This window comes from Acomys russatus, chromosome 31 (assembly GCF_903995435.1).
Source record: "Acomys russatus chromosome 31, mAcoRus1.1, whole genome shotgun sequence".
Taxonomy (NCBI): Eukaryota; Metazoa; Chordata; class Mammalia; order Rodentia; family Muridae; genus Acomys; species Acomys russatus.
In genome coordinates this window covers 16,167,733-16,193,967 of record NC_067167.1, presented here as the reverse complement: position 1 = coordinate 16,193,967, position 26,235 = coordinate 16,167,733, and the positions used below count along the sequence as shown (strand labels likewise).

The window sequence follows — 26,235 nt, the reverse complement described above, 5'->3', positions numbered from 1 at the left end:
TCTTTCACAGTATGTACCACCATTCGAATTTATTTTACCTGCTTTTTATCCAGAATATACTTGGATATCCATCCTACATAGAAAGGAATGGACTGCTGTGAAAGAAAATGCCAAAAATTTAAAAGACCTTTAAAATGAAGCAGCCATACAAAGGGCAGTTTTAAAAGGTATAGTGCTGTCAACAGACGCTGACTTAATATGCTTAGAGGGCAGTGACTTTAAAACGCCCATTGGAAGACTGCTTATGAGGCTGGCATATCTGCTTGGGCCATATGGTCCAGCTGTGCTTGAACGACGCTCAGCATCCCGCGTAGGACGTACCTTTACGTTGTGCATGCTCATGATGTTCCCGCAGTCGTCCATGTACTGTTTCAGGTCTTTGTCCTGAAAAGACACAGCACGTTACCATGGGGTTCGGCTGGGAAGGCGCAGCTGACTGACCTGAGAACTCATGTATTTATTTATATGTTGGGGTGCACAGGCGTGTGCTGTGGCATGCATGTAGAGGCCCAAGGACAACTCCAGGGAGCTGATCCAATTCTATGTAAGTCCCAGGGATGAGACTCAGGTTGGCAGTTGTGACAGTAAACTACTTTATGCATGGAGCCATCTCACCAGCCCAGTGCCATCTTCATTTTTAGAATTATGTTGCTTTTTAAGGAAATATACAGAGTTCATTACACACACATTTAAATACCAAAAATTAAACAACAATGTCCCTGGGCCTGTTAAAAGGTCCAATATTGCATTATATTAAAATATATCAGGAAGAATGTAATATGAAATGCTATTATTATAGTAAAACAGCGTGATAATTTTATTAAATGCTTACCAGATACTCAAAGACCAGAGTCAAAGATTTATCTGTATGAACAATGTCATGCAAGGTTACAATATTTGCATGTTTTAAATCCTTTAACAGTGAAACTGCAAAACAAAAAAGAAAGGAAATTATTTAGTCTATGGTAGGTAGCCAGTCTTTATAAAAACCCAGAGTTTTGCACCTAATTGACTGTGTTTAAGATAAAGCCCAAAGTTTAAAGCAAGACTGACAGTGGAGAAAATGAAGGTACTGATTTCTCCTTTGGTTGTGTGGTGTGGTTTGAAACTGTAAACTCTCAAACTGTCCCCAATATCACAACCCTGCATCTTCGTATATTTTAGCTGTCAACTGTTTGAAGCTCTGAGACTAACTCTGACATAAAGTACAAGGTGCCTTTTTTTTTCTTCACATGTTTTTGTGTTTTTTCTTTGGCTCTCTGGCCCCACCCCCTTCCCCGTTTGTGTGGTTTTTTTTCGTCCTATTCTTTTTTATTTTTTTTAAAAGATGTGTATTTGCATTCTAAGGAGAGAGAGAGAAAAGAAGTGTGTATTTGGGTGGATGGACAAGTGGGGAGGAGCTGGTGCGGGGGGAGTGTGGGGAAACCATAATCAGAATACATTGTATGTGTCGTGTGATTAAAAAATAAAATGGCCATGTTTGTAAGCTATTTGCTTCTTATATTTAGTAAAATATATTGATGTAGCTAATTTATAGTTGCCACGGTTGCTGCATAACAATACATAAGATTTTTCTAGGTCAATATTTATCTGTCAGAGATTTTAACAGCTTCGTAAGTATTTTATTATAAGCTATACAATAATACAATTGACTAATCCCTTTCTGTTGGATATTTTGGTTTTAGAAACTAACATTTGCAAGATCCAAAAATGGCTCCCAGCCATTGACTGTCTCTATACTTGAGCACTTTTATAAACTGTAACGATTTAGACTTAAACATTCTGCATAGACGCTGTACCTTCTCTTATAGCCGTGCAGGGTGCACCTTCTTCGTGTTCCAGGCGGATCTCTTTTAATGCCACCAAATTCTCTGTCAATTTACTCCTTCCTTTATATACTGTTGCATATGTTCCCTATAAAATAGAATTTGAAGGACATTTTTTTTAAATGTGATAGCCACCAGGCAGGGTGATGCGCGCCTTTACTTCTAGCACTTGGGAGGCAGAGGGAGATGGAAACCAACTTCGACTACATAGTGAGCTACAGGGAAACTGGGACTCTGTATCCAAAAAAAAAAAAAAAAAAAAAAAAAAGTATAAAGAGCCTTAACCTCAATTTCTAACTTCTAAGCACATTACAAACTCTATCTTATTTTTTAAATCCTCTCATCTAGTTTTTCTTAGGCAAAGCTTAGTTCCATATGCACAATCCCCACCACCCTATGGTGTTTCTGAAGCATAAAAATACATTTACTTTATTCTTGTGTTATTTCAGATTAACAACTGGATCGATGGATTTAATATCAAAGGCAGTTAAGGTAATGATGTATAAAAAACCACAGGGCACTGAGCACTTTCAGTGAAAATGTAATGATAATATTCAATCATAAAAAAACCAATCCATGCCTTCATACCCCTCAGAATCTGTGCACGTTAGGCCTCCTTTTAAAAGCTCCCTTAAGGCTTTGCAAGTTCTTTTCCTGCCCTTTCTTACTGTGGATGGCAGGCTATTTTTAAATTAACAGCAGTACAGGCAGAAGAAGCAGGCTCAAGAAAGGCAGAGCCTTAAGAATTTTCTAGCCTTTTATGAAGCACTTTTATCTCTAAAGATAGTTCTCTGAACTTAAACAATTTCCATGCCACAGACTCCAAAGGTAAACGAGTAGAGGCCTACTCCATTACCCAGAGAGCACAGCATTTGTGCTTCAACAAACGATTACAAACCTATTAAAAATATTAATTCCATCCTAACCAATGGAAGATTTCAAGGCCTGAGTATTTATCCCATCTAGTTTTGCTGTCATTTCAGAACTGGGTATATAATCTTTTAGACAACAATATCTACAACCTGTATTTTTCTAAGTTGGCAAAAATTTTGTCTTAATTGAGTTTAGATGACAAGAAAATGTCTTACTTTTTAAATAAGAATATACTCACCTCTCCCAGCTTTTCCAATTTGATGTAGGTTTCCATTTTCCCAAACCCAATTTCTGACTGAAAGCAAACAATTATGAATTTAGCATCTATTCTGAGAACTTTACCTCTTCTTTAATGTCTAACTCTATTCTAAAATTAAGAAATTGTTGAATAGCTGTCAAGTTTTAAAATACAGTTGATATTAGACCATCAGAAGGTTTAAAAAGATCAAAGTTTACAATTTAAATAGTCTATGTAAGAGCCAGCTCATCTTCTCTTAATGAACAAACAACCTCTACAACCTTTAGGTACCACAGGCATTTAAAAACACTGACGAATCTGTAGAAGTTCCTCACAAGAAATGTCCTTAGGCCTTTGTTATAATGATGCATACATGTCATGCTGAAAAATACATTACAACACTACTTAATTTGGTTTTAGCAAAGCAGAATTTTTAGTCACGGGTGGTGTTACTGAAGGACTACATATGGTGGGCTTTATTTTTCTTTCACTCTTAATGATTTTTTTTTAGTATATAGTATTTTACAGAAAAAAGAAAACTCATGTTTTATAACCATATCTACCTTATGTATGACTTGGTATTATGGCCTTAGATTTTACTATCAATGATGATGAAAAATAAGGTAAAATTATAATGGAAACACATTCCAAAAAGAATGTTTAAAACTTCAATTTAGAAAATACAGTAAATATCCCAGTACCTGGTGTGTGACAGCATATTCTGAATTACCTTTGATGTAAAAAGCTAACTGCCATTGTCATAGAAACTATATCAAAATGTTCTATACATGGGTATCCTTAGAAGGCAGGTATTTTAATTCAAATGGCACTGAATTTTTCTTGTCTCTTTTTACAGAGAGGACAATACTACATTGAGAATAAATTCAAAGTAGTATAGCCACAATGAAAAGCACCACTGAGGTATTTAAAAATATCATCATCAGCAATGAAAGGTACACGGGAGACATAGGTGCATGTAAGCCAAGAACGTTTTCCTCTCAGGGATAGCAAACTTTTTCTCACTCATCTTTTTTTATAGTGAATGAATGCTATCATGCCCTGGAAACATCCAATAGATTTGGTCCAGTAGTGACTATGACAAAAATATTGCTTTAAAGATTATATAAGGTACTGACAACAAACTGAGAGCTATATAAACGAAATGTTGTAGAAATTACTATAATACCAAGTACACATAGGATAAAATATAACAGACACATCAAAAAATGGTATGGCAGAGATGACTCTTTAAAGAATGAAATAGGATGACATTAATAGTATATACCACATACAAAAACATGTACATGTGTACAAGTTCACAAACACACACACACATTTAAATACCACATAATATACATAAGGTAGTTATAGCTGACAATAAATGTATATGTCAAAATACCTACTATAATTTAAATATTCCTCACAAAAATAGACATTTTGGTGATAAATATGCTCCTTACTCTAATCAAAGCACACTGTACGAAGTGTTGACATGCTACACTGTACCCTATAAATACAGGGTATGTGCCAATTCAAAATACGCACAAGTCTAGAAGAGAAAGTGAACAGTAAACTGTAATTATGAAAGTTATATTTGAGCAACTAGTGTATAGAATGAACATCACTACTGAGTTCTATCCATGCTGGTGGCCAAGAAATTCAGACAACAGGCTTTTACTAGTGAGCGGGCTGTCAGACCCTAGTTCAGAGGACAGGACACGCACGCCCAAGCCCCTTAAGGACTCTTGAACTTAGTGGACTTAATGATTACATTCAAATAGCAATTACTGAATCTTTAAGTGAAATTTTTACAAAATATTGCTTGCATTTTTATCTGTTGAACACTGACAGATTAACAACAGATACAATCAGCAGCAGTTGACATTCTCCGGCAGAAGTTTTCAGAGGACAGAAGACAAAGCTCTTCATCCAACATTTACCAAGGACAGCACTAGGTGCTGAGCACAAAGTGAAGACAGACGCCATCCCTGCTTTCCTGAGTCCACAATCTGCACTGAGTCTACCTTAGATTATTTTAGGATATAAAAAACTAACAGGCGTCATAAAAACTATAAGAAACAGCTCTAGAAGCCTTATATTTCAATACAATATTTTTATGGTAATTCATTCCAAGAGAATAATTTATTTTGTGACTTTATTACCTCAAGAAATATCTTCTCAAAGTCTAAGCAAATTCCTGTTCTGATGGCCCTTACAGCAAAAGCATAAAAACATTAAAATATTATACATAAATGAATTATAACTTATACTAAGTCGACCTATGACAGTGTAACTTGTAAGTGGTAGCAAGCACTGTGGGAGATTTCCAGCTTACTTTGGATCTAGTAACATAACCAAGACACACAGGATGGTGAGAGAAACACTCCTTGATAATAGTCGAAGGCTGAAAACAAGCTAAAGCCCATCAACTTGAGAACAGATAAAATATAACACACACACAAAGGATAGTACATTTATGCAAGTGTGCACCATACAGTAACAAGAAAGAACAGACTATGACTGACTACAGGCAACAAAATAGACGAAATTCACAGACTTAACACTGAACCGAATAAGGGAACTACAAAAATACATTTTGCAAACTTATATACATGCTGTGATTTTATAATAACATTACATAGCTTTGTAAAATAAATATACAAACATCTTGCATATTTTTACAACATGTATTCATAACTACATAAGGTTCAAAAGATTAAATGAGAGTAGGTGGGAAACACACTCAGATATTACAGAACATGTTTGTAATCCCAGCATTAAGGAGGCTGAGTGAAGTGGACTGTGAAGCCAGCCTGATTTACAGTCAATTCCAGACTAGCAAGACCCTTCCTCCAAGAAAATAATGAAAATGTTAAATAATTTAGAAACAAATATGAATAAGGTTCAGATATAAAAATCATAGTATGAAAAGAGTATAATCAAAACAGTATGACCATGTGTGTAAAACTAAACTCTGTTATCAGAAAGCGGGCATTATGAGTAAGTTGAGGAATGTGGGCTATTAAGAAAAGAGAAACAGAAAAGTTTCATTTATTCATCTGGGTACTGGATCCAGGAATATGATAACAACACAAATACATTGAGCTATAAAGTTAGAGTCTGGTCGCTCTGCTGTAAAATCTAGAATTATCAACATATGGTACATCAAGCACATATGGTGGACATGTATTCAGCAGATGCATCCGAAAATAAGATATAACTTAAGTCCTGTTCCCATACACCCTTTAAGTAGGAAAAATGACAAATGTAGACAATAATGCAATAAAGGTAAGTGAGTGAATGAAAACTTACATATAAAAGCAAATTTCAGAGCAGGTACAACTAGATGGTACATTACTTGCCTAGCACATGCAATTCCCTGGGCTTAATGGTGTGAAAGGGGAAAGGGAAGGAAGAAAGAGAAGGAAGGGAGGGACAGAAGGACAAGAAGGAGAAGCCACACTCTGGAAACAAGCCGTCCTCATGGCACAGTGCAAGGCCAGAAACTTACTAAGGAGGCTCTGCGGGACCTGCGGCTCATGGGTTGGTCGAAGGGTGGGCTGCTGATCTGCAGCTTCTCCAGGTAGCCATCAGGTATCCTGATGTCCGCAGGCAGCGACAGCCGCTTATTCAAGTCCTAGCAGCCAAGACATCAGGGCATTAGGCTTCTGCAGACACTGGCCCAAGCACATTACTCTTTAGTGTTAAGCAACTGGCGTCTGCTTACTGTCACAAAGTTACTTAAGGCAAAAATACTACAATCAAAGGCAGATGCGGTTTTACAGAAAGGGTTTAAGACTCAGTACTTTCTTTAGCAAATTTGAGTTGAACTTTACTTTGAAATTCTTCTATATGTAGAAATATGCGGTCTACCACAGAACATGGTCACTTCAATAACTAGAGGACAGAAATTAGCTCTCTCCTTCCACCTCTTGAGTTCTAGGGACTGCACTCACGCTGTCAGGCTTGCTGCCACATGCTGCTACCTGCCGAACCATCTCTTCAGCCCTCTAAATCTTTATTTTAAAGCATGCTCAATATCTTTGCAAAAGCTTTTAACTTGCAGAGTATACTGAAATAATAAGTCATTAAAAAACTCTTTCCATAAAACTGTAACATATATCTTTATATGAAATTAATTGTTTGGGTTCTTTTTAATATTTATTTACGTGTATGAATGTTTTGTCTGTATCGGGTCTCCTGGAATGACTCGGGTGCTGAGAACTGACCCTCGGTTCCTCTGCAGGAGCAGCAACGCTGCTTTTACATGGAGACACAACTTCAATGCATTGTAGGGTGTATAGTGCACAACAGAGGAGGCATTAACAAAGCAAGCAAGCTGGTTGCAGTTTATTTGTACCTCTTAACATGCACGCAAAAAGGTGTGACTAAGAAAACTGTAATTAATGCATAGTTGCCTTGGGATAGTAATTAGAGAAAAGCAACATTCAGACCAAGTTCACTAAGGCAAAGAAGCAGCTCTCGTGCCAGTGCCATTTGCCTTCCTGAACTGTTTCGAATGAGCATCTACTTGCTCCACATGGGTGCATGTCCCTTTACAAACACAGATATGCATACAAAGCTGTATTTCCGTTTTCTTAAATGGTTACCTCCATGGAGATCCGTCTATGTATACGATTCCTGAGGCAAACACCTGTAGGTGACTGGACTTCATCAGATGAAGTCCCAGAAGCTTGGTCACTCTCACCATCTGATCCCATTTTCAGATTTTCATGAACAATATCTGTATCAGGAAAGGAGGCATTGTTTACTTTTAAAAGCTAGATCTTACTATATGGCACAAGTTCCTTATCATTACAAGTAAATATAGGCTGTCAACAAACAGCTATCACAGTACTGAGAGCCGCCCATGGTCTGGAGACATAGGTATGCAGTTAACAGACCAAAACGCGACACCTTAGGCCAGGTGTGACGGTTAGTCTCTGCCTAGCTGGACACAGCTAGAGTTGTGTGAGAAGAAGGAAAAGGCAACTGAGAAAACGCTTCTGTCAGACTGCCTCATGGGCTAGCTTGTGGGGAATTTTCTTGATTAATGATTGATGCTCACAGTGGATCCTTATCTGTATAAAAAGGCAGGCTGAACAAGCCAGAAAATAAGGGTCTTCCCCTTACTGACGTTTCTGCCTCAGTTCCTGCCCCAGGTTCCTGCCCAGTCTTCCCTCAAAGATGTACTGTGTAAGCCAAATGTGCCCCTTCTCCCCGAGGTGCTTGTGACGATGCTGTTTCTTACAGCAATACAAAGCAATCAAAGACAGAATCAGTACCAGGGCTGTGGGATCCTATTGTGACTGCTCTGACTACAGACTACAGTATTTTGGGGAAAGATTTGCAGGAGACATTTGTAGGAATGTCTAAAACTTTGAACTGGAAAAGCCATTGGTGCTTGAGCCTTAATGGGGTTTTCCGTGGAAGCTGGAAGGTAAGAATGCTGAGAGCAACATGGGTGATGCAAGTCTGGCTTGTGGGGTGTAAGAGGGACACAAGCATGCTACCAGGCTGTTCTTATATTCTGAGTTGAGGGCCCACGGCTTCCAGCCAGCTGAGGGAGGAAAGGCAGCTGTGATGATAAAGAGACCAGCACAACTGAGGTGAAACTTCTGGGAGGTATCTCTCCTCAGGGTCGCCACACAAAGCCAGAAGAAGCCAACACTGCATCTCAAGCCGGCAACCAATCTTGGTGATATTTAATTGTCTTCCGTGAGTTACTGGTTCGGGCAGCATGAGAACTGCAGGACTGAAGGGGCCATGGAGTGAAGCTGAGGCTCGGCACTAGGAGAGGCCATGGGCGAGGGTGTGGTCTCTAACTTGAGTCACAGTTAGAAGGTTACAGTGGAAACCCCAGGATTGAGGAGCCCTGGAGAGAAGCTAAGGCCCAGCACCATGTGGTAAGTGGGTTAGAGTCTCTGAAGAGATGCCAGCTGATGTCACGGTGAACAGACAGCCCAGTTACAGTGGAGACTCCAAAAATACTGGGGAGTCCAGGACTGTGGGAAAACCACCAAGGATAGGGCAGGTGTGGAACAGAACCAAGCTGAGCCTGTGAGATTAGCTGCATGTGCTATGGCTGGCACACCAGGAGAGGTAGGGTGCCCAAGTCCCTTAGAGCCCAGAGGATTGTGAGTGAATGAATCTCAGACACTGAACATTTAGCTACAGGCTTTGATTTATACAGTTAGATGTTGGATTTGCTCTTATTTTACTGTAACTATGCCCTAGTTCTTCCCTCTTGGAATAAGAAGTGTTTAACTTTTGCCGAGTGCAGTGGTACAGGCCTCTACTTCCAGGACTCAGGAAGGCAGAGGCAGGCTGATCTCTCTGAGTTTGAGGCCAGCCTGATCTACAAAGTGAGTCCAAGAGATCCAAGACTACACAGAGAAACCCTGTCTCAAAAAACCAAAAACCAAAAGATGATGATAAAGACAAAGAAGAGTGTAACTTTTTTTATTTTACAGAAGTTCAAAGTAAGAAACCCTGGACTTTTAAGATATGAATATTTAAAGAGAGTGAACTTTGTTTTAAAAAGTGACTGAATATTTTTTAAAACTATGGAACTTTTAAGGATATATGATGTTTTATAGCTATACAAAAGTAATGTTATTAGTATGATATCTTGGGGGGTAAACAAGAAAGGAAAGGTTAGGGTTTCATAGTGATGTGTTTTGTCAGGGTGACAAGGGTAAACTGCATTGATTAATTTTTTGCCATCTTGACTTAAGTTAGAGTTACTTGGGAAAAGAGAAAGACAATTGAAAAAATGCCTCCTCCACAGACTACTCTGAAGGCAAAACTTCTTGGTTAATACTTGATATGGGAGGACCCAGCCCGCCGTGAGTGGTGCCATTCCAGGCAGGTGGACCAAGGGTGTATGAAAAGTAAGCTGAACAAGCCACATGGAGCAAGGACGTACGTAACATTCCTTCATGGTCTCTGCTTCAATTCCTGTCTCCAGGTTCCTGCCCTGCTTGAGTTTCCCCCTCACTGATGAACTATGGACTAGAATGTGTAAGTCAAAAACAAAAACAAAACACCCTCTCTCCAAATTGCTTTTGGTCATGGTGTTCCTCACAGCAATACAAAGAAAACTATGATATCAAGCATGGTGGCACATGTGTTTAACCTCACACAGAGGTAGGAAGGGGAAATCGCTCAACCTTCTTTTTTTTTCCTTTTGAGACAGTTTCTTTTTGTAGCCTTGGCTGGTCTTGCACTCACAGAGTACTCTCCCTGAGTGTCAGGATTACAGGCACGTGCCCTGCACCAGCTCTCTCTACATTTTGAAATTATGAAAAATTTTACGATAATTTAAGTTACTATCAAAAAGGGGGTAAAATTATAGACTCGAGATAGTTCTTGACAATTTTAGTAACTTCTCTCACTTTCTAGATTCTAGAAATGGCAGACTTACAAGAGTAACTGACTTTTAGATCAGGCAGCTGAGACACACAGCTGGACCAGAAACCTGGTCTTTTGCTTTTTTTCATTAGATGTTACATTAGGTCAACAATAAAATGGAACTAACTGATAGAATAGTCTTTTTTAAAAATTTAAAAAGCTGCTATTCACCAGTAGCAAGACCAGTGTGGTAGCACAAGCCTGGAACTCCGGAACTAAGGCAAAAGAATGGAGCAGAAGATGCCAGTTGAGGCTGCACAGCAAGACACTGTCATGAGTGAGTCTTCCAAGCATTATTCACTGGGTATCTACTACAAAGCTAAGTCTGGAGTCTCCAAAATATAAATAATCTGCTGGGACAGCCAAGTGTGGTGGCGCATGCCTGTAATCCCAGCACTCAGGGAGGTAAAGGCAGGAGGATCTCTGTGAATTCAAGGCCAGCCCGGTCTACACAGCAAGTCCAAGACAGCCAAGGCTACACAGGGAAACCCTGTCTCCAAAAACAAACCTAAAACAAACAAACAAACAAACAAACAAATCTGCTGAGAGCTCACAAAAATCAAGACCTGCCTGGACAAACTGACAAATTGGCAAGGCCACGTAAGCTCAGTGACACAGCATTTGCGTAGCTTGCCCTAAGAAGGCAGCAGGTTCAGTTTCCCTGTACTAACAAGCAAACAAAACCAACAAGGACTGCCAAGCAAAGGTATCAATCTCAGCTGTGGACAAACACTGAGCGGCCTTTGAGTCAGCCAGGAGATTGCTCATGCTAACAAACAAGCACAGCTGTCTCCGTCCCCTTCAAGATAAAAGCGAAGTGAGATACCAATGGCCTAAGCCAGAACTTCAGTATTTGTTAATGGGGTAAGGATTTTGCTGAAATGTGAAGAGTGTTGAGAACTAGAGGCTATTTGCTCATTCAATGTTTTTATCACTTCACTATAAAACTGACAAAGACACAATACACTTTTAGATTTAATCTGCATTATTAACATTTTCAATATTACTTTTTAAACTCGTGACCAAGAGTCTCAAGAACAGGTGTTTTTACACTGCTCTGAACTAAGAATGTTTCCTGCATCTTAAAGGGTCACTACACCCAGAAAAAGAACACTCAACAGAGACGACAGCCCATAAAACCTAAAACATTTACTAACCAACCTCCTGTTGACATAACCGACAAAATTACAAGCCAAGACCTGAGTTCTTGAAGATAAATACTCACTTCATGGCTGGCCTTACATTACTGGCTTAGTATTACTGGCCATGTGATGTTGGAAAGAATTATGCAATGGCACACCATTACACAGTATTATCACTATTGACACATAAGGCACGTAACTCCTGAGAGTAGATAAACACACATGGTAAAGCAGGTAGAGGTACTGACTTTGGAGCACTCATCACTTTTGGTTTTTAATTTAGCTTGCTTGCTTAACTCTAAACCTGTAAAATTTAAAGTATAACAGTTGCTACATTTAACAACCAAGTATAACAATCATCTCTCAGGAACCAGCCTAAGATGCGTCCAGCGCACCATTCTTACTGCTATGCTGACAGGGCCAAGGGATATTTCTCACCGATGAAGCCACACTGTACAGAGGCTTGTGGTGTTAAAATTATTCAACTGAACCAGGAAGTAGCCTACTGTGGGAAGAAATAAAGCAAACAGAAGAATAAAATGTTCAGTGTTGACATAATGTTCTTGTGGACAGTTCGGGAACTTTAGAAAATACGACTGTCTAATGGGACAATGAAACAGCTATATTTAAAATGATTCCTAAGATCAAACCATAATAATCCACTATCAAAAAGGAGGAGAGATAAAGGATACAAAAATTTGTAGATCTTTTTCCTGGATATTGCAAAGGACATGAACAAGTCAGGCCGCAATCTCCTGCTTGTACTGGGCCCCTGTGCGGTCCTGAGTTGAACAGCTGTTGAAGCGCTATCCACTCTCCTGGATAAGTAGGCATGCAAGCGTCACCTCTCTGTGGTGTTAGCACGCCTCTGCTACCCTTCTAGTCTTAACCTGGTTTCTATATGACTACGAGAAATCTGACAATGAAAGTGGCTGACTTTCTTCATACAACTAACAGTCAGTGTACATGTCTTAAAATCAGAAATGCAACAGATAAATAATCACATTACCTAATCTGCTTCCATTTCTGGGCATTGCCATAAAGGACCCAAGGCTTCCTCCAATAACACTGTGGGGTCTTCGCAATGGGGGCTTCTTGAAAGACCCTGTGTACTGATGAAGGAAGGAATGCATACTGTGAGACGTTGGAGGCCTGCCATTCTTCACAATAGGCTCTGCGGTTCACGGTAGCCAAGAGTCATTCCACATCATCCCGAGAGTCAGGATCACAGGAGGATTAAGAAACAAAACAAAACGAATGGTTGTGATAGAGATCATATGTAAGTAAGCGCACTTCTTTGGCTATTTACTTAAAGGGCTAGAGTTAAAATAATTTCTATGAAAAGATTTATAGAACATTTTAAGTTGGTCCAATGACCAAAACTGGTTAACAGTTACTAATATACCCCACCAAGTTTTGATTATCAAATTATTCATATCTTAAAATGGTTTCCAAACGACTCCTTCATGTACTGACTTATTATGACTATCATGTATCTTAGGGTTAAGTATGCTGTAGAATATAATAAACACATCTAATTTATACCTCTGTTACTAGACATTCACAAAGGTATGTCAATTAGTGAATAAAAAAGAAATATTTAAGTATATATTAATATGTAGGCTGAGCTTATTGCTCCAATTTTGGTGTTTTATTATATAAAGAACCTTTAAACAAGAAAAGACTCATTACCAAGCAGAAACATCTTACAGTGTAATACTTAAAATCTGTTAGCTATAAATGAGGAAGGAGTGTAGCAGCATTTTGTTTGAATACCTACTTCAATTCTATTGAGTATACCCCTACAGATGAACTGTTGATCCATAAGGTAATTCTATGTTCAACTTTTAAAGATCAAAAATAAATTAATTTTTGGCAATTTAAAAAAACTACACACTTAAGGCTGGGAATATAGCTCAGTGATACAGTGCTGGCCTAGCATGTATGAGGCTCCAAGTAAAATTCCTGTGCTATAAAAACAAAACATTTTTTTTCAGAGTTATCTTTCATAGTAGGTATTTTAAAAATACTTTCTTATATTTCCATTTATACACTTTCTGGGATTTGTTTTGTTTTTCAAGACAAGGTTTCTCTGTGTTGCCTTGGCTGTCCTGGATTTACTTTGTAGAAGCTGGCTAAAAACTCACAGGGATCTGCCTGCCTCTGCCTCCCCGAGTGCTGGGATTACAGGTGTGTACCACAGAGCCTGGCTAAACTTTCAATTTATATTTAAATAAAGCTGTTCTAAGTTAGGGCCATATGTGCAAAGTGGCCAAGATTAACAACTTTAAGCTTATTTTTACATACTGACTACAAATTCAATAAGTAAAATTCAAAAATTTTCTTTCCTGGATTCAACCCACGAGTCAATGTGCAAACGTCCTAGCTCACAGTGTACTGTGAATTGTAATTATAGCAGAACATTTCTAACTGAGCTTAGCCTTCAAAGTGTGATACAGTTACTAAAATTACAAAAATCTCTCAAGTTCTACTTGGGAGGAAATACTGTAGATAACCAAGGGACCATGTGCACTATCATTTTCCTAAGATATTTGTATAATTAAAACCTTGCAAGTGGGCATGTCTCCATCTTGTGACAGTATACATGCCTATACACAATGCAAGTGCAACAGGACTCAAGCATGCAGGTGATCAAAGTCAGAGACTGAGGCAGTTTACTTGGAAAAAATACAACTATTTCCCTTATTCCTTAAGCTAGCGTGGCTGCTGTTTCAAGCTAGACACAGACCACTTTTGCTTTTAAATTAATTACGTTACATATAAGATTTGTATTGTTTTGTTTTGTTGAGACAGGGTTTCTCTGTGTAATAGCTCTGGCTGTCCTGGAACTCACTCTGTAGACCAGACTGGCCTGGAACCTAGAGATCCACATGCCTCTGCCTCACAAGTGCTGGGATTAAAGGCTGCCTGGCTACATGTAAGATAACCCAGCATGGTGGCACATGCCTGTAATCCAGCCTGGTCTACAAAGCAAGTCCAGGACAGCCAGGAATACAAGAGAAACAAACAAACAAAGTTTTTTTAATAGTACAGTCTACGTACATTCTTACAGAGAACTTTGCGACGGACTATCTGTGTGCAACCAATCTTATGTAATTCTCGTGTGAAAGACAAACAAGAAAAAATGAACTCTCTAAGGGGAACGTGTGTTTAGTATAGCTAGTAGGCACTGACGTGATCAAAAAAGACTTAAGACCCCTGTGAGAACTGTTGATGAAATCCACGTTACACACAGAGAGTAAGTGGCAACTGACATGGCGGTTCATGACAACATGAAGTAAATTTCCGCCTGTATCTTCAAGTACAGTGTCAAGGTGCTCTGATGAGGAGGAATTCCAACAGCACTCCTGTTTCTCTTTTTTTATGGTCTGTTATAAATGAACAACTTATGCTATTTTTAAAATATTGGGTACTTCTAACATTTTACCATTTGTTACAAACTCGTCAGGTTTTAAGATAATTACCAAAACACTCCAGAAAACATTCAATTTGTCTAAGTCATTAATTAGCTCTCTAAAAAGTCTGTGCGTCTTCCACAGCTCAGTTTTAATAAAAACGTTTGTCTGGTAATCACATTCCCATTAGAAAAGCATTCCAGAAGCCACCTGCCATGATGTACACTGTGCCTCTTTCATCCTGGACATCCCTGGCAAACACACTGCCCAAAATGTCTAGTGCAAGAATGAGCAAACTGGACTCAACTATTGTTACCACCAAGAGTTCCACGGGGGTGTAAGAGGATAGCGAGGTTCTGCCTGCGTGTCTAGCACATCCTCTTAGAAGAGGAGTAAATGTTACAAAAATCATCTTCAAGATTTGAGCCAAATGCCAGCCAGTCTTGCCTCCTATAAAGAATGAAATCCAAAAGCAAGCACATCTCGGCTCTGTCAACAAGATGGACAATATTCAGCAAATAATGATTCGATTGAGGAAGAAAAGCAAGGTCTCTAAAACCTGCATATGATAACCAACTTCTCCGTGTGGGTGAAACAGCACTTCAGTGCCTTATTATATCCGCTGTTCCAGGCCATGACTGCTAAGCTGCAGAACACTTTGCCTCTCTCACACCACAAATGCTTACCTGCAATGCGGCAGGCAGTCAGGCTTTTAACTGCAGCCAGAGCTCTCTAACCAGAATTCTAGCTCAGCCGTTTTCACATCCTTCCTGGTCACTAAGACATTCCTAAGTTTTTCAGCTTTAAAGTATATAACCTTGTTCTAAAACTTTCACCAAGTTTACATTTTAATTCATTCAATTTAACAAATGCTTTAAATTATTTTTTTAAAGATTTGTTTATTTATTATTATGTATACAGTGTTCTGCCTGCAGGCCAGAAGAGGGCATCACATCACAATACAGATGGTTGTGAACTACCATGTGGTGGCTGGGAACTGAACTCAGGACCTTTGGAAGAGCAGGTGGTGCTCTTAACCATTGAACCGTCTCTCCAGCCCCCTTTAAATTATTACATTAAAATCTAGGTGGCACATGCCCGTAATCTCAGCACAGGTAGGTGAATCTCTGTGAGTTTGAGGCCAGCCTGGTCTACAAAGTGAGTATAGGACAACCAAGGCTTCCCTGTCTTGGGGGAAGAAAAAAAAAAAAAAAAAAAAACAACAACCCCCCCCCCCCAAATCCAACTAACAAACCAAACGATTTGTGTGCTACTACTTTGTATTATATAAAAAGCACTGTCAAATGAAACATAATGTATTTGTTTCTTAGTGTTCTCAGTACTATGGAGACATTGTAGTACATAAAATAAGAAGACAGCAAATTAACTCATCTGATACACCTTGTAATCTATGAAGACAGTCAATACGTATTTAGAATATTATAAAACTATGATAAAGCTACAAACAGAATCTTACAACCCTACTATCCTGTATTAACTCGGGATATTTAATATATTTAAATGTTAATTTACAAATAGTAATCTAGCAATTAGTATAATTTTATAAAATACATTCTTATTTAAGAACTAGTACAGATAAAATGGGAGGAGGAGTAGGAGACCAGTACATTGGCAGTGTTGGGATGAGAGCAGACTATGCCATTAGCTAGTCCATCTTCTATTTCCAAGAAACCAAAAAATTAGACAAAAACGGCGTATCTGACTTAACAGAAGATATACGTGTATCTGCAGTAACCGAGTGTCTCCGTGCACATACTTACCGTTGTCTTTACTGCTGCTCTCCTCGATCGTCATCTGCTCAGCCAGCTCCGACAGCGACTCGTCAATAGTCTGGCTTCCCCTGAGCGTGAGGGACAGTCTCCTCTTAAACTTTTTCATCCTATCAGTCAGATGTGGCTTGAAAAATTCTGAAGGTAAAGAAGAAACAAAAAATTTAAGTTTTAAATGTTTTATTGCTCAAGAAAAGGGTCATTTTGGGCTTACAGCGAGTCTTCAGAACAGGAATATATTAAGGAACTCTTGTTTCCAGGAAACATCACAGAATCTAAACCTCTTGTTTAAAAAGATAGAGTTTGATTAATGCTATATTTAGTTGGCATCAACAGAGGGCCAAAATTTTTACAGAGCTTAACAGTGAGACCTTAAGAATGATAAGATATGAAGAGATGAAAATTCCATAAAGTGTGTTCTCTGAAAACTCCTAGAGTCAAGTGGCACTGTTACTTTGATGCTTGGGTCCCAACGCAAGTCTGAACCGTCATTCAGGAACCAGTCAATATGTGTCCCACCGCATCTTCACAGCAGGAAAACGCTCTAAGAGCCTCCCTGAGCAAATCACCAAATACTGGGCAACAGAACTAAGCCTTAGAATAACATTTACCTTTTCTTCTGAATTCTAGCACTTCTGAAATCGGGATGCATGTTACAATTTATGAGGTGTCATGTGCAACTGGAAGGATTTTCCCTGTCTTTCTAGTCAGTAGAGCTTTACTAACTGGAAACAAGGCACTTGGTCCCCTAACCAACTCAATAATTTACTTTAACTCCCTCTCTATTTGCTCCTTATGACCTACATGCGATAAGCAAACTTACCAGCTTGCCTTGCAAAGCTATCCTAAATAAAACAAGGCCTTTACAATACCCTGATGCTGAAAATAAGTCCAGCTGTTTGTCTTTTCCATCTGTGCTTTGCTTAATTTCTCATTCTAAGGGTACACTCTAGGTTTGAGGAACACCTGACTTATGTGTTTTTTTGCTCAAAAGGCCGGGGAACACAAAACACACATTTAGAATTGATAACTTCATATTTGACCACTCTCTACTATGTACTTACTAAAATTTTTAAAACAGTGTCATTATGAAATTTGAGACCACACACATAAAAAAGCAGGTACTGTAACTATAATCTAGCCTACTATGGCTGGTTTCTCTTCATCTCCGAGCTCTAAAATCTTAAGACATACTGTTCAGTGAGTCTGAGAAGCAACCATGGCATAGCGTGGGTCAGTCCTGACACCAAGACAGACGAATCTGTGTCGAATAATGTCTAGTAACTTATCTCCCAGTTTACCGTTCATTGTTCTTTGCAGCTGTGTCTAACCCGTGATTAACTCCATTTGTTGTGCTGTTCATTTTTTCAGTTATAGAACCCCCATTTGGTTCTTTTCTATAGATTCCAGTTCTTTAGTGAAGTTCTCAGCTTCAGCATCTATTTTCATGAACATATAAATCGCCATATTTTAAAGCTCCTGTCTATAACCCTTGGTCTGTATAACCTGTTGGTGTGTTTCGGCTGTTGATATTTTGTTCTGGTTTTGCTCTGTGTGTAGCAATGTTCTACTGAGTGCCAGACATTCTGTGTGAATGATGACGTGAAACTGGAGCAATATACAGACTCCAGATGCTGTCATCTTCCTCCACAAAGGCTTTCCTTGTTTTCCTAGCTGGATATCCAAGTAGAAGCAGATCAGCACATGAACTCAATCCAATGAAGGACAGAGATCGCTGGAAATTGAATCTCGAGACACTGAAAGTCTGACCCCCCGTATTATTGTCACTTTTATGGCAAGGTCCTTCAGGAGACTACAACGTAAACCGGGGGCAAGAATAACAGCAGTGGAGGTTGTAAAATACTAAATTTAAGTAAATAAATATAGTGAATGTATAAAACATCAAAATAAAATATATAAAAATAAAAACCAAGTAGTGGAGGATCTGCTCACTGTCCTCAGTTGCTTTCTTGCTCTTCTCATACACCCTGCTCAACTTTCCCACTGAGAACAGTGTAACCGTGGTTAACTTTTAAAGTCAATTAACTCACCGACAGCAGAAGCACAGTGTCTCCCTCCCTCCCCTCACGTTTGGCTGACTGGGCACCTTATACATCTCCATTCCCCTAGCATCTCTAGTAGCTTCAGCAGGACTCCAGTTTGCTTAAAGCTGCCCCATCGTAGGAAAAAAGGAAGCTTTTGTGTATGTCAGACAAGATAATAATAGACAGATGTCAATAGGAGGTAGCTGGTAAGCTTAAGCTGATTCCAAAGAAACAGCTCCCCTGTAGACACGCCCTAAACATGCCAACTGCAGCATACCCCAAATATGCCAACTGCAGACACATCCCAAACATGCCACTGTAGACACACCCTAAACATGCCAACTATAGACACACCCTAAACATGCGAACTATAGACACACCCTAAACATGCCAACTGTAGACATGCTCTAAACATGCCAACTGTAGACATGCCCTAAACATGCCAACTATAGACATACCCTAAACATGCCAACGGTTGACACACCCTAAACATGCCAACTGTGGGCACACCCTAAACATGCCAACGGTTGACACACCCTAAAAGTGCTAGCTGTAGATGTCCTAAATGCTATCATATTCACTTCACTTCACAGAGGCCATCCTTTCTAGGGTTCAAGAAGCATCAGGCCCAGCAGGAGTAAATAAGCAGGGTTGCGTACTTCACCCTACATAGTGTGAGGGGAACCTCATCTGTGAGAGGCTTCTGTTAGAAACTCTATCAGTCCTTGGAATAGTGCACTTGTTATGAGTGTTATATGCTTGAAACTAAGTCATACAGATTAAGATGGCCAGTGGTGAGGATCAAACCCAGTACTTTGTGCATGCTGGGCAAGTGCTCCGAATCCAGCCCTCAAGCGAAATGAAAAGCCGGCCAGCTACTCAGACACCACTGTGTCTAACATAGTCCTAATGTCTGTCCAGCTTCACAGCATTATTGCAGAACCCTGACATGACATTTTTTAAGGTTTGCTGACCACAGATCTTGCCGACTGTTCTAGAATGACAAGGATAAAATAATAGAGCATGACATAGATTAATTATATATGGATTCTGTATTACAGAATGAGTTGGACTACCCAAAATATAGGCCAATGGCTAATGAGAACCTATGAAGTGGCTAGTCCAAATTGAGCATGAAAACGAGATTGTAAAAATATTGTCATGGCCCAGAACTGCTAAGCTTACATGTGAATGATAGCTAAACTTAAGAATGTCTGTATTGTATTTGAAGACTGTTTGCCATAAATCTAAAGTTAAACCTATGTACTTCAATTTGGTATGCTTAAGAATAATTAGTATAAAATTGTTTTATATGATATTGTAATATCAGTTCAAAATCTAACTGAATATACAACCCAAATGATTTCTATATATAGTAAATTGAACTGTAAAGGTAACTTGTGTGATTCTGAATACACAGATAAAAATGTTTTTATTCCTCAAAAAAAAAATCGTCATAACTGAAGACATAGTTGCATAAAAACAATGAAAATGGAAGCTCCAAGGCCTAGCGAAAGAATGGAAAGTGGGAAACTTGTAATAGATACAGAATTCTAGCTTTCAAAAAAAGAAAGAAAGAAAGAAAGAAAGAAAAAAAACTCTAGAGATGGCAAACAGTTATGGCCACATGCTAACACAGAGCATTAAGTAGATCTGGGCGGGTTTAAGTAAATACATCTGAGTAACAACGGTCATCAGGGAAAGGTCCATTTATTCATAATTTCAATAGTACAATAAATACTTATTTTGCCAAACAATATAGAAAATTCTGGTAAGTGAAGTAAAAAGGGAGAGCACAAGGCCACTTGAGACCCATCAAGTGCACACATGAATACCAGCATCAGCTGAGCTCCAGAAGGACAGCAAAAACAGAGACAAATACATTCATAAAAAAATGTTGCCCCAAACGTCCCAACTCTGATGTCAGACACATGACATGCATATACAAAACCTAGGGAGAATAAACACAAAGAGACCTGCACTGAGACACTTTTTTATTAGAAGTGTAGAAATCCCAAAGCAGCCAGTGGAGCTATTCCATCCACACAAGGTTCCTGGACATGATTAAAGGCTGGTGACAGATTAGAAACTAAAAGGCCAGAAACAGCATACTTAAATATTAGAAGGAAAAAGAAAGTGTTAATCAACCATATTTTATTCGGCAAAACTATCCTTCAAAAACGAAAGAGAAATAATGACATTTGTTCCACAGACCAACAAAACATGACACAAGAAGGCTTTCGGGGGTAAAGTAAAAGAAGAAGGGACCCAACCGAGAGGCTACAGGAAACTGAACATCTCCACAGCCAACTTAAATGATTGTTGGAAAAAGCACACTGGGGCTGGAGGGATGGACCAGTGGTTGGGAGCAACCCTACGAAACTGAGCCTCTGGAAGGAATCAGCAGGACACTAGAAGGGGCTCAGCTATAGCCTCATGCAGGCCTCTGAGGAGACATGACTAGGCAATGCTCTTTTTAGCTAAGGGGTGATGAGGATGGTCCTATGAGCACGCAGACCCAGCACACTGGAACCATTCGCCACCGGTTCCTGCTGGGGTTGAGCTCTATGGCTGCGGACAGTGAGAGGAGAAAGGAGACAGCCTCTTGTTTCCCCTTGAATCTCCTCTTCCTTCTCCCAGCCCCACTTTCTCTCAGCAGAATGTAATTAGGGAGTGGAGTCAAAGGAGAAACAGTTTCAAACACTAACAGTCAGAACCCACTTGCATGATTTTATTTCTCCATTTTTATGAATTACATTATGGTTTGCTAAACATTTAGTTTTACAAACAGTCTAGTTAGAATGTTTAATATTTTTCTTATGAATTTTGAAGTAATTATAAAACCAAACTTTGAAAAAAAATAACCTTTTCTACTTCATAGTAAAAACAAAGCACAGATCTTATAAAACAAAATCAGAAATTCAAGAACTGGAAAAAATGATTAAGTCCCAATTTGGCACCTACACGGGAACTTTAAATTCCCATCTATTCAGTACTCACCATTACTGGGAATTAATGAAAGGTCTGGGTTGTTAAAATTTTAGATGGAACCTATCCATTACTTTCAAACTTAAGTCATTTTCTCTTTTAAGCCTTATTCATCTTTCTATCTTTTTAAAAAATAATTTACTCAGATTACATCCTGATTGTTATCCTCACATTGTATCTTCTCATTCCCCCCTCCCTCCCTCTTTCACCCTCTTCCCCTCCCCTAGTCCTACGACAGAAGGGGACCCCCCCCCATATAATCACAGCCTATCAGGTATCATCCTGGTAGCCTGCTTCCTCTTCCTGAGTGCCACCAGGCCTCCCCACCAAGGGGAAGTGGTCAAATAGGGGGCACCAGAGTTCATGTCAGAGACAGTCCCTGCTCTCCACACAACTATGGAGAATGTGCTGTCCATTGACTAGATCTGATTAGGTGGAACTAGAAATGATCATCCTGAGTGAGTTAACCCAGACCCAGAAAGACACACATGGTATATACTCGCTTATAATTGGATATGAGCGTAACATGGATGCCTCTGAGAGTCTTCACTCAGCGGGGGGTTCGGGACAGATGCTGGGACTCACTATTGGGACAGCAGGTGAGAGTGGTGTGGAAGAATGGGGAGACAGAAGGACCCAGAGGGTCCAGGAGCCCCACAAGAAGACAATCAAGGCTGGCAGATCTGGACCTAGGGGCACCTGCACAAACTGCTGTACCAAGCAAGGACAATGCACGCCATAAATAATCTTTGCATCTTAACTGGCTGAAAGGATGTCTTTCTCTGTTAAAATTTAATGTTTGTCATTTTAAACATATCTGCTATGAAACCTAAGACATCACCAATTACAGATCACAACATCATTGCAAAAGCTAGTCAGAAAAAAAAATGCTATACATTAAAATTACATGTTCAAGGGTCCTTCCACAGTGTTTAGAAGCCAGTTTTTTTCTGACATTCATAAACTATTGTACTCAGATAATCAATTTTATTCCTTCTCAAGTCTCTGATGAGGTTGAAGACCAGATAGTTTTGTTTTACAAATAAGCTTAGTTATTTAAGGTGTTTTAAAATCTAGATCGGTGTTTTAAGTTGATAATGATGAGATAGGATAGATTTACATTCAGAATTTTAGACACACCAAGAAAGGAAAGATGTTTTCTTCAAGGCTGCCAAATACAAATAGCCAAGATACTAAGAATGTAACATTTATGTAATTCCTGATTGTGTCATAGTTCTTCTTGCTATAGGCAGTTTATTGTATATATGTGTAATAATATAAATGTACATATAAAAAATAAAATGTTTAATTAAAAAAAACCTATTGTAGTGCCAAGGAAATATCACCTCAGGATATGCTTATATGTAAAAGCAATCATAGGAATGGCAGACACACTCCTTATATATAGTCAAAGTTCATAACTTCTAGTTTTGAGTTGAAGTAAATGTCATCAGTTAGCACTATTATAATTAGAATTCCTGGGCTGGAGAGATAGCTCAGCCATTAAAGGCTAGGCTCACAACCAAAAATATAATTAGAATTCCAAGATATGCACCTCAAGAGGGGTTCTACACCGTGAGAAAAGGGTTCCGTGAAATGCTACTTGCGTAAGCTATTTCAACTGAAAAAAATTACAAGACACTGTTTCAGCTTTGCACGTCTAAACAACGCGGAAGTTCGTGGTGCTGGGTGACCAAGCAGTCCTATTATGGCAACTTCCTGTGGTGCAACCCATTAAGATAGGAACTGCTTCCAAGATGGCTAATACCAATGTAGTCCCAGCACTTGGAAGGCTGGGGCAAAAGAGCATCCACAAACCTGAGGCCAATCTGAGCTATATAGTGAGTTTCAGGCCACTCTGAACTACAGCTCGAATAACCACTAACACCAACAAAATGTACAGGCCTGTGGTAACAGGCCTGAAATCCCAATACTCAAAAAGGGAGGGTAGGGGGATCAGGAATTAAAAGCTAGCCCTGCTGCGTTGTAGTGAGCACTTCAAGGCCAGCCAGGAGCCACCTGAGACCCTATCTGAAAATAACAGCTTCTGCAGAGCGTCACCTGAACACCAGGTAAGAGTATTTTTTCCTAAGTGTAGCTTCTTTACCAGGCATAACTCTGAGGCTACCCATGTTGTTGTGTGGTTCTTTTCACTGCTTATTTGGAGTCCATTCTATGAATAAGCCACATTTTTCTTCTCATATTAGCACAGCCACTCTGGCCTTCCATGGGTTAACATTTACATGGTGTTGCTTTCCCTTGTTTTACTGTAAATTCTCCAAGTATGTTTTGCAAAGAGTACAGAGTTGAACTTTGGCTTTGTACCCAGCTAAACTCATGCATGCTAAGTGTGTACTCCGACCATGAGCCATATTCCCAGCCCTAATCACCCCTCATGAAAGTGTTCAGTCCATCTGCATTTAATTGTACATGACTGCCCACTGTATTTCCCTATTTGCTGTCTGTCCAACTCTTTTGCTTTTATCTTCATTTTTTTTTTTTTGCACTTGCAGAGTACCTCTGTGTTGTTATGTAGTATTTTTACATAATATATTTTAGCATCACTCCGTTAGTGATTACTGCAGAAGATACAAAAGGTCTTTATTTTCCACCTTTTCTATGGAGCCCAAGCTGGCCTTAAACTCAGTCCTTTTTCCTCAGCCTCCCAAACACTGAAATGACAGGCATTTATTAACACTTATTAGGCTAACAGAATATTTACACTGCACTGTTAAAATTAATAGTAACTGGCACTTGTTTAAAGTTAGTTGGTAAAGGCTAAGATTTAACTTTAGTTCCTTATAAAAAGCAGAGGGTTGGAAAGGTGTCTCAGTAGTGAATGAAGAGTGTTTAGTGATCTTACAGAGAACCAGCACTCTGTTCCCAGCATCCACACCAACTCCAGGGGATCCAATGCCCTCGCCTTGCCTCTGTGGGCATTCACACACATGTGCATATACATGCACATAGACACATACATAAAAACATTTCTTTCAATCAGAATCTCAACCAGCTACTTAATGAAATCGTAAATTTGGACAACCAGAAACAGTAAGTGCAAATCACTGAACTTATGAGTGCTTAGCCAAAATATAGGTGACTAAAAGCCATCTGTGCTGGTTAGGTTTTGGTCAACTTGACACAAACTCAGGTTTGTGAAAATTGAGAAAATTCCTCTATCAGAGTGGAGTGCAAGAATGTCTATGGGGTGTTTTCTTGGCTAATGACTGGTGTAAGAGGGCCCAGCATGCTGTGGTTGGTGCTACCCAGCCTTGAGCAGGTGCTCTTGGGTTCTATAAGCAGGCTAAGCAAGCCATGGAGAGCAAGTCAGTAAGCAGCACTCCTCTGTGGCCTCTGCTCCAGTTCCTGCCTCCAGGTTCCTGCTCTAACTTCCCTTAGTACTGAACTGTTTGTTAAACACACAAGATGAAATCAGTCCTTTCCTCCCAAGACTGCTTTTGGCCAATGTTTTATCACAGCAATAGAAAATAAACAAAGACACCACCAATTATCAAGAAGGTATATAGGTGAAGTATATATAACTTTAGATAAATATTTGGGTGCTTTTCTACTTCTAAATAGAAGTATATTAACTCCACTAAGTCAACAAAATTGAATACTAACCAAACATCTACATATATTTTGCAATCTTATTTCCTAATGATTTCTGCTCTTCTTCTTCTTTTTCTAAGTATGTCCTTTAAGAGCCAAGCACAACTTGAGAGGTAGAGGCAGGTGGATCTCTGTGAGTTTGAGGCCAGCCTGGTCTACAAAGCTAGTCCAAGACAGCCAAGACTACAAGAGAAACCCTGTCTCAAAAAAACAAAACCAACCAAACAAACAAACAAAAATAGTCCAGCACAGATCTTTGGCATAATGGTAGTTTCTTTGGTACCAGGAAAACTTAACCAAGGAAAACAGCAGTTAGAATACTATGATTAACTGTTTGATTTAGTAATCACATTATGAGCCCCTGAACTTATTATTAACCATTAAGGAAATCTGAGTTACACTTAACAAATCAGAACAGATTTAGGGCTGTTCTGTAATTAAACAATTAATGGGGAAAAGCAGGCATACAACTTAAAACTTGGAAACTGATCACCATACTCAGTTGTTCATCAATAGAGCAACTTAGAATGTTCTGAAAGTAAAGTATCTACCCTCTCAGACAAGTCAGAGATGTCTACAAAATAAAGCTCAAAGTTGGACATAGTGCCTAGTGCCTATAATTACCAGGAGTACTGTCTTGACTTCAGGGGTAGCCTGGGCTAAATGGTAAGTCCCAGGCTAGCCTGGACTATAGAGTGCTATTCTGTCTCAGAAAGAAAGAAAGAAAGAAAAACAGAAAGGAAGAAAGAAAGAAAGAGAGAAGCAAACAAAGAAAAACTAAATTAACCTTTTGCAGTGACTAGAGGGATATTCTGAGAACAAGAGACCTAGACTTATCAACAAGAAGTGTAAGTTTAAGGATGTGTTTGTCACAGCTGGGGTAGAGTGCTCA

The 26,235-nt window shown here is 39.2% G+C and overlaps 1 protein-coding gene across 1 annotated transcript in view; it reads right to left on the bottom strand.

The window, feature by feature from the left end:
• The window catches only part of Cdk17 (cyclin dependent kinase 17), a 76,011-nt gene that overhangs the window by 15,900 nt on the left and 33,876 nt on the right, over positions 1–26,235 (bottom strand). The window contains exons 2-9 of the mRNA XM_051139884.1: positions 16,690–16,836; positions 12,502–12,666; positions 7,548–7,681; positions 6,449–6,574; positions 2,938–2,994; positions 1,800–1,914; positions 833–927; positions 322–384 (exon numbers count right to left, since the gene is read on the bottom strand). Of these exons, the coding sequence (XP_050995841.1) occupies positions 322–384; positions 833–927; positions 1,800–1,914; positions 2,938–2,994; positions 6,449–6,574; positions 7,548–7,681; positions 12,502–12,666; positions 16,690–16,807 (873 nt within the window). The 5' untranslated portion in view covers positions 16,808–16,836. The remainder of the gene's footprint in view (positions 1–321; positions 385–832; positions 928–1,799; positions 1,915–2,937; positions 2,995–6,448; positions 6,575–7,547; positions 7,682–12,501; positions 12,667–16,689; positions 16,837–26,235) is intronic.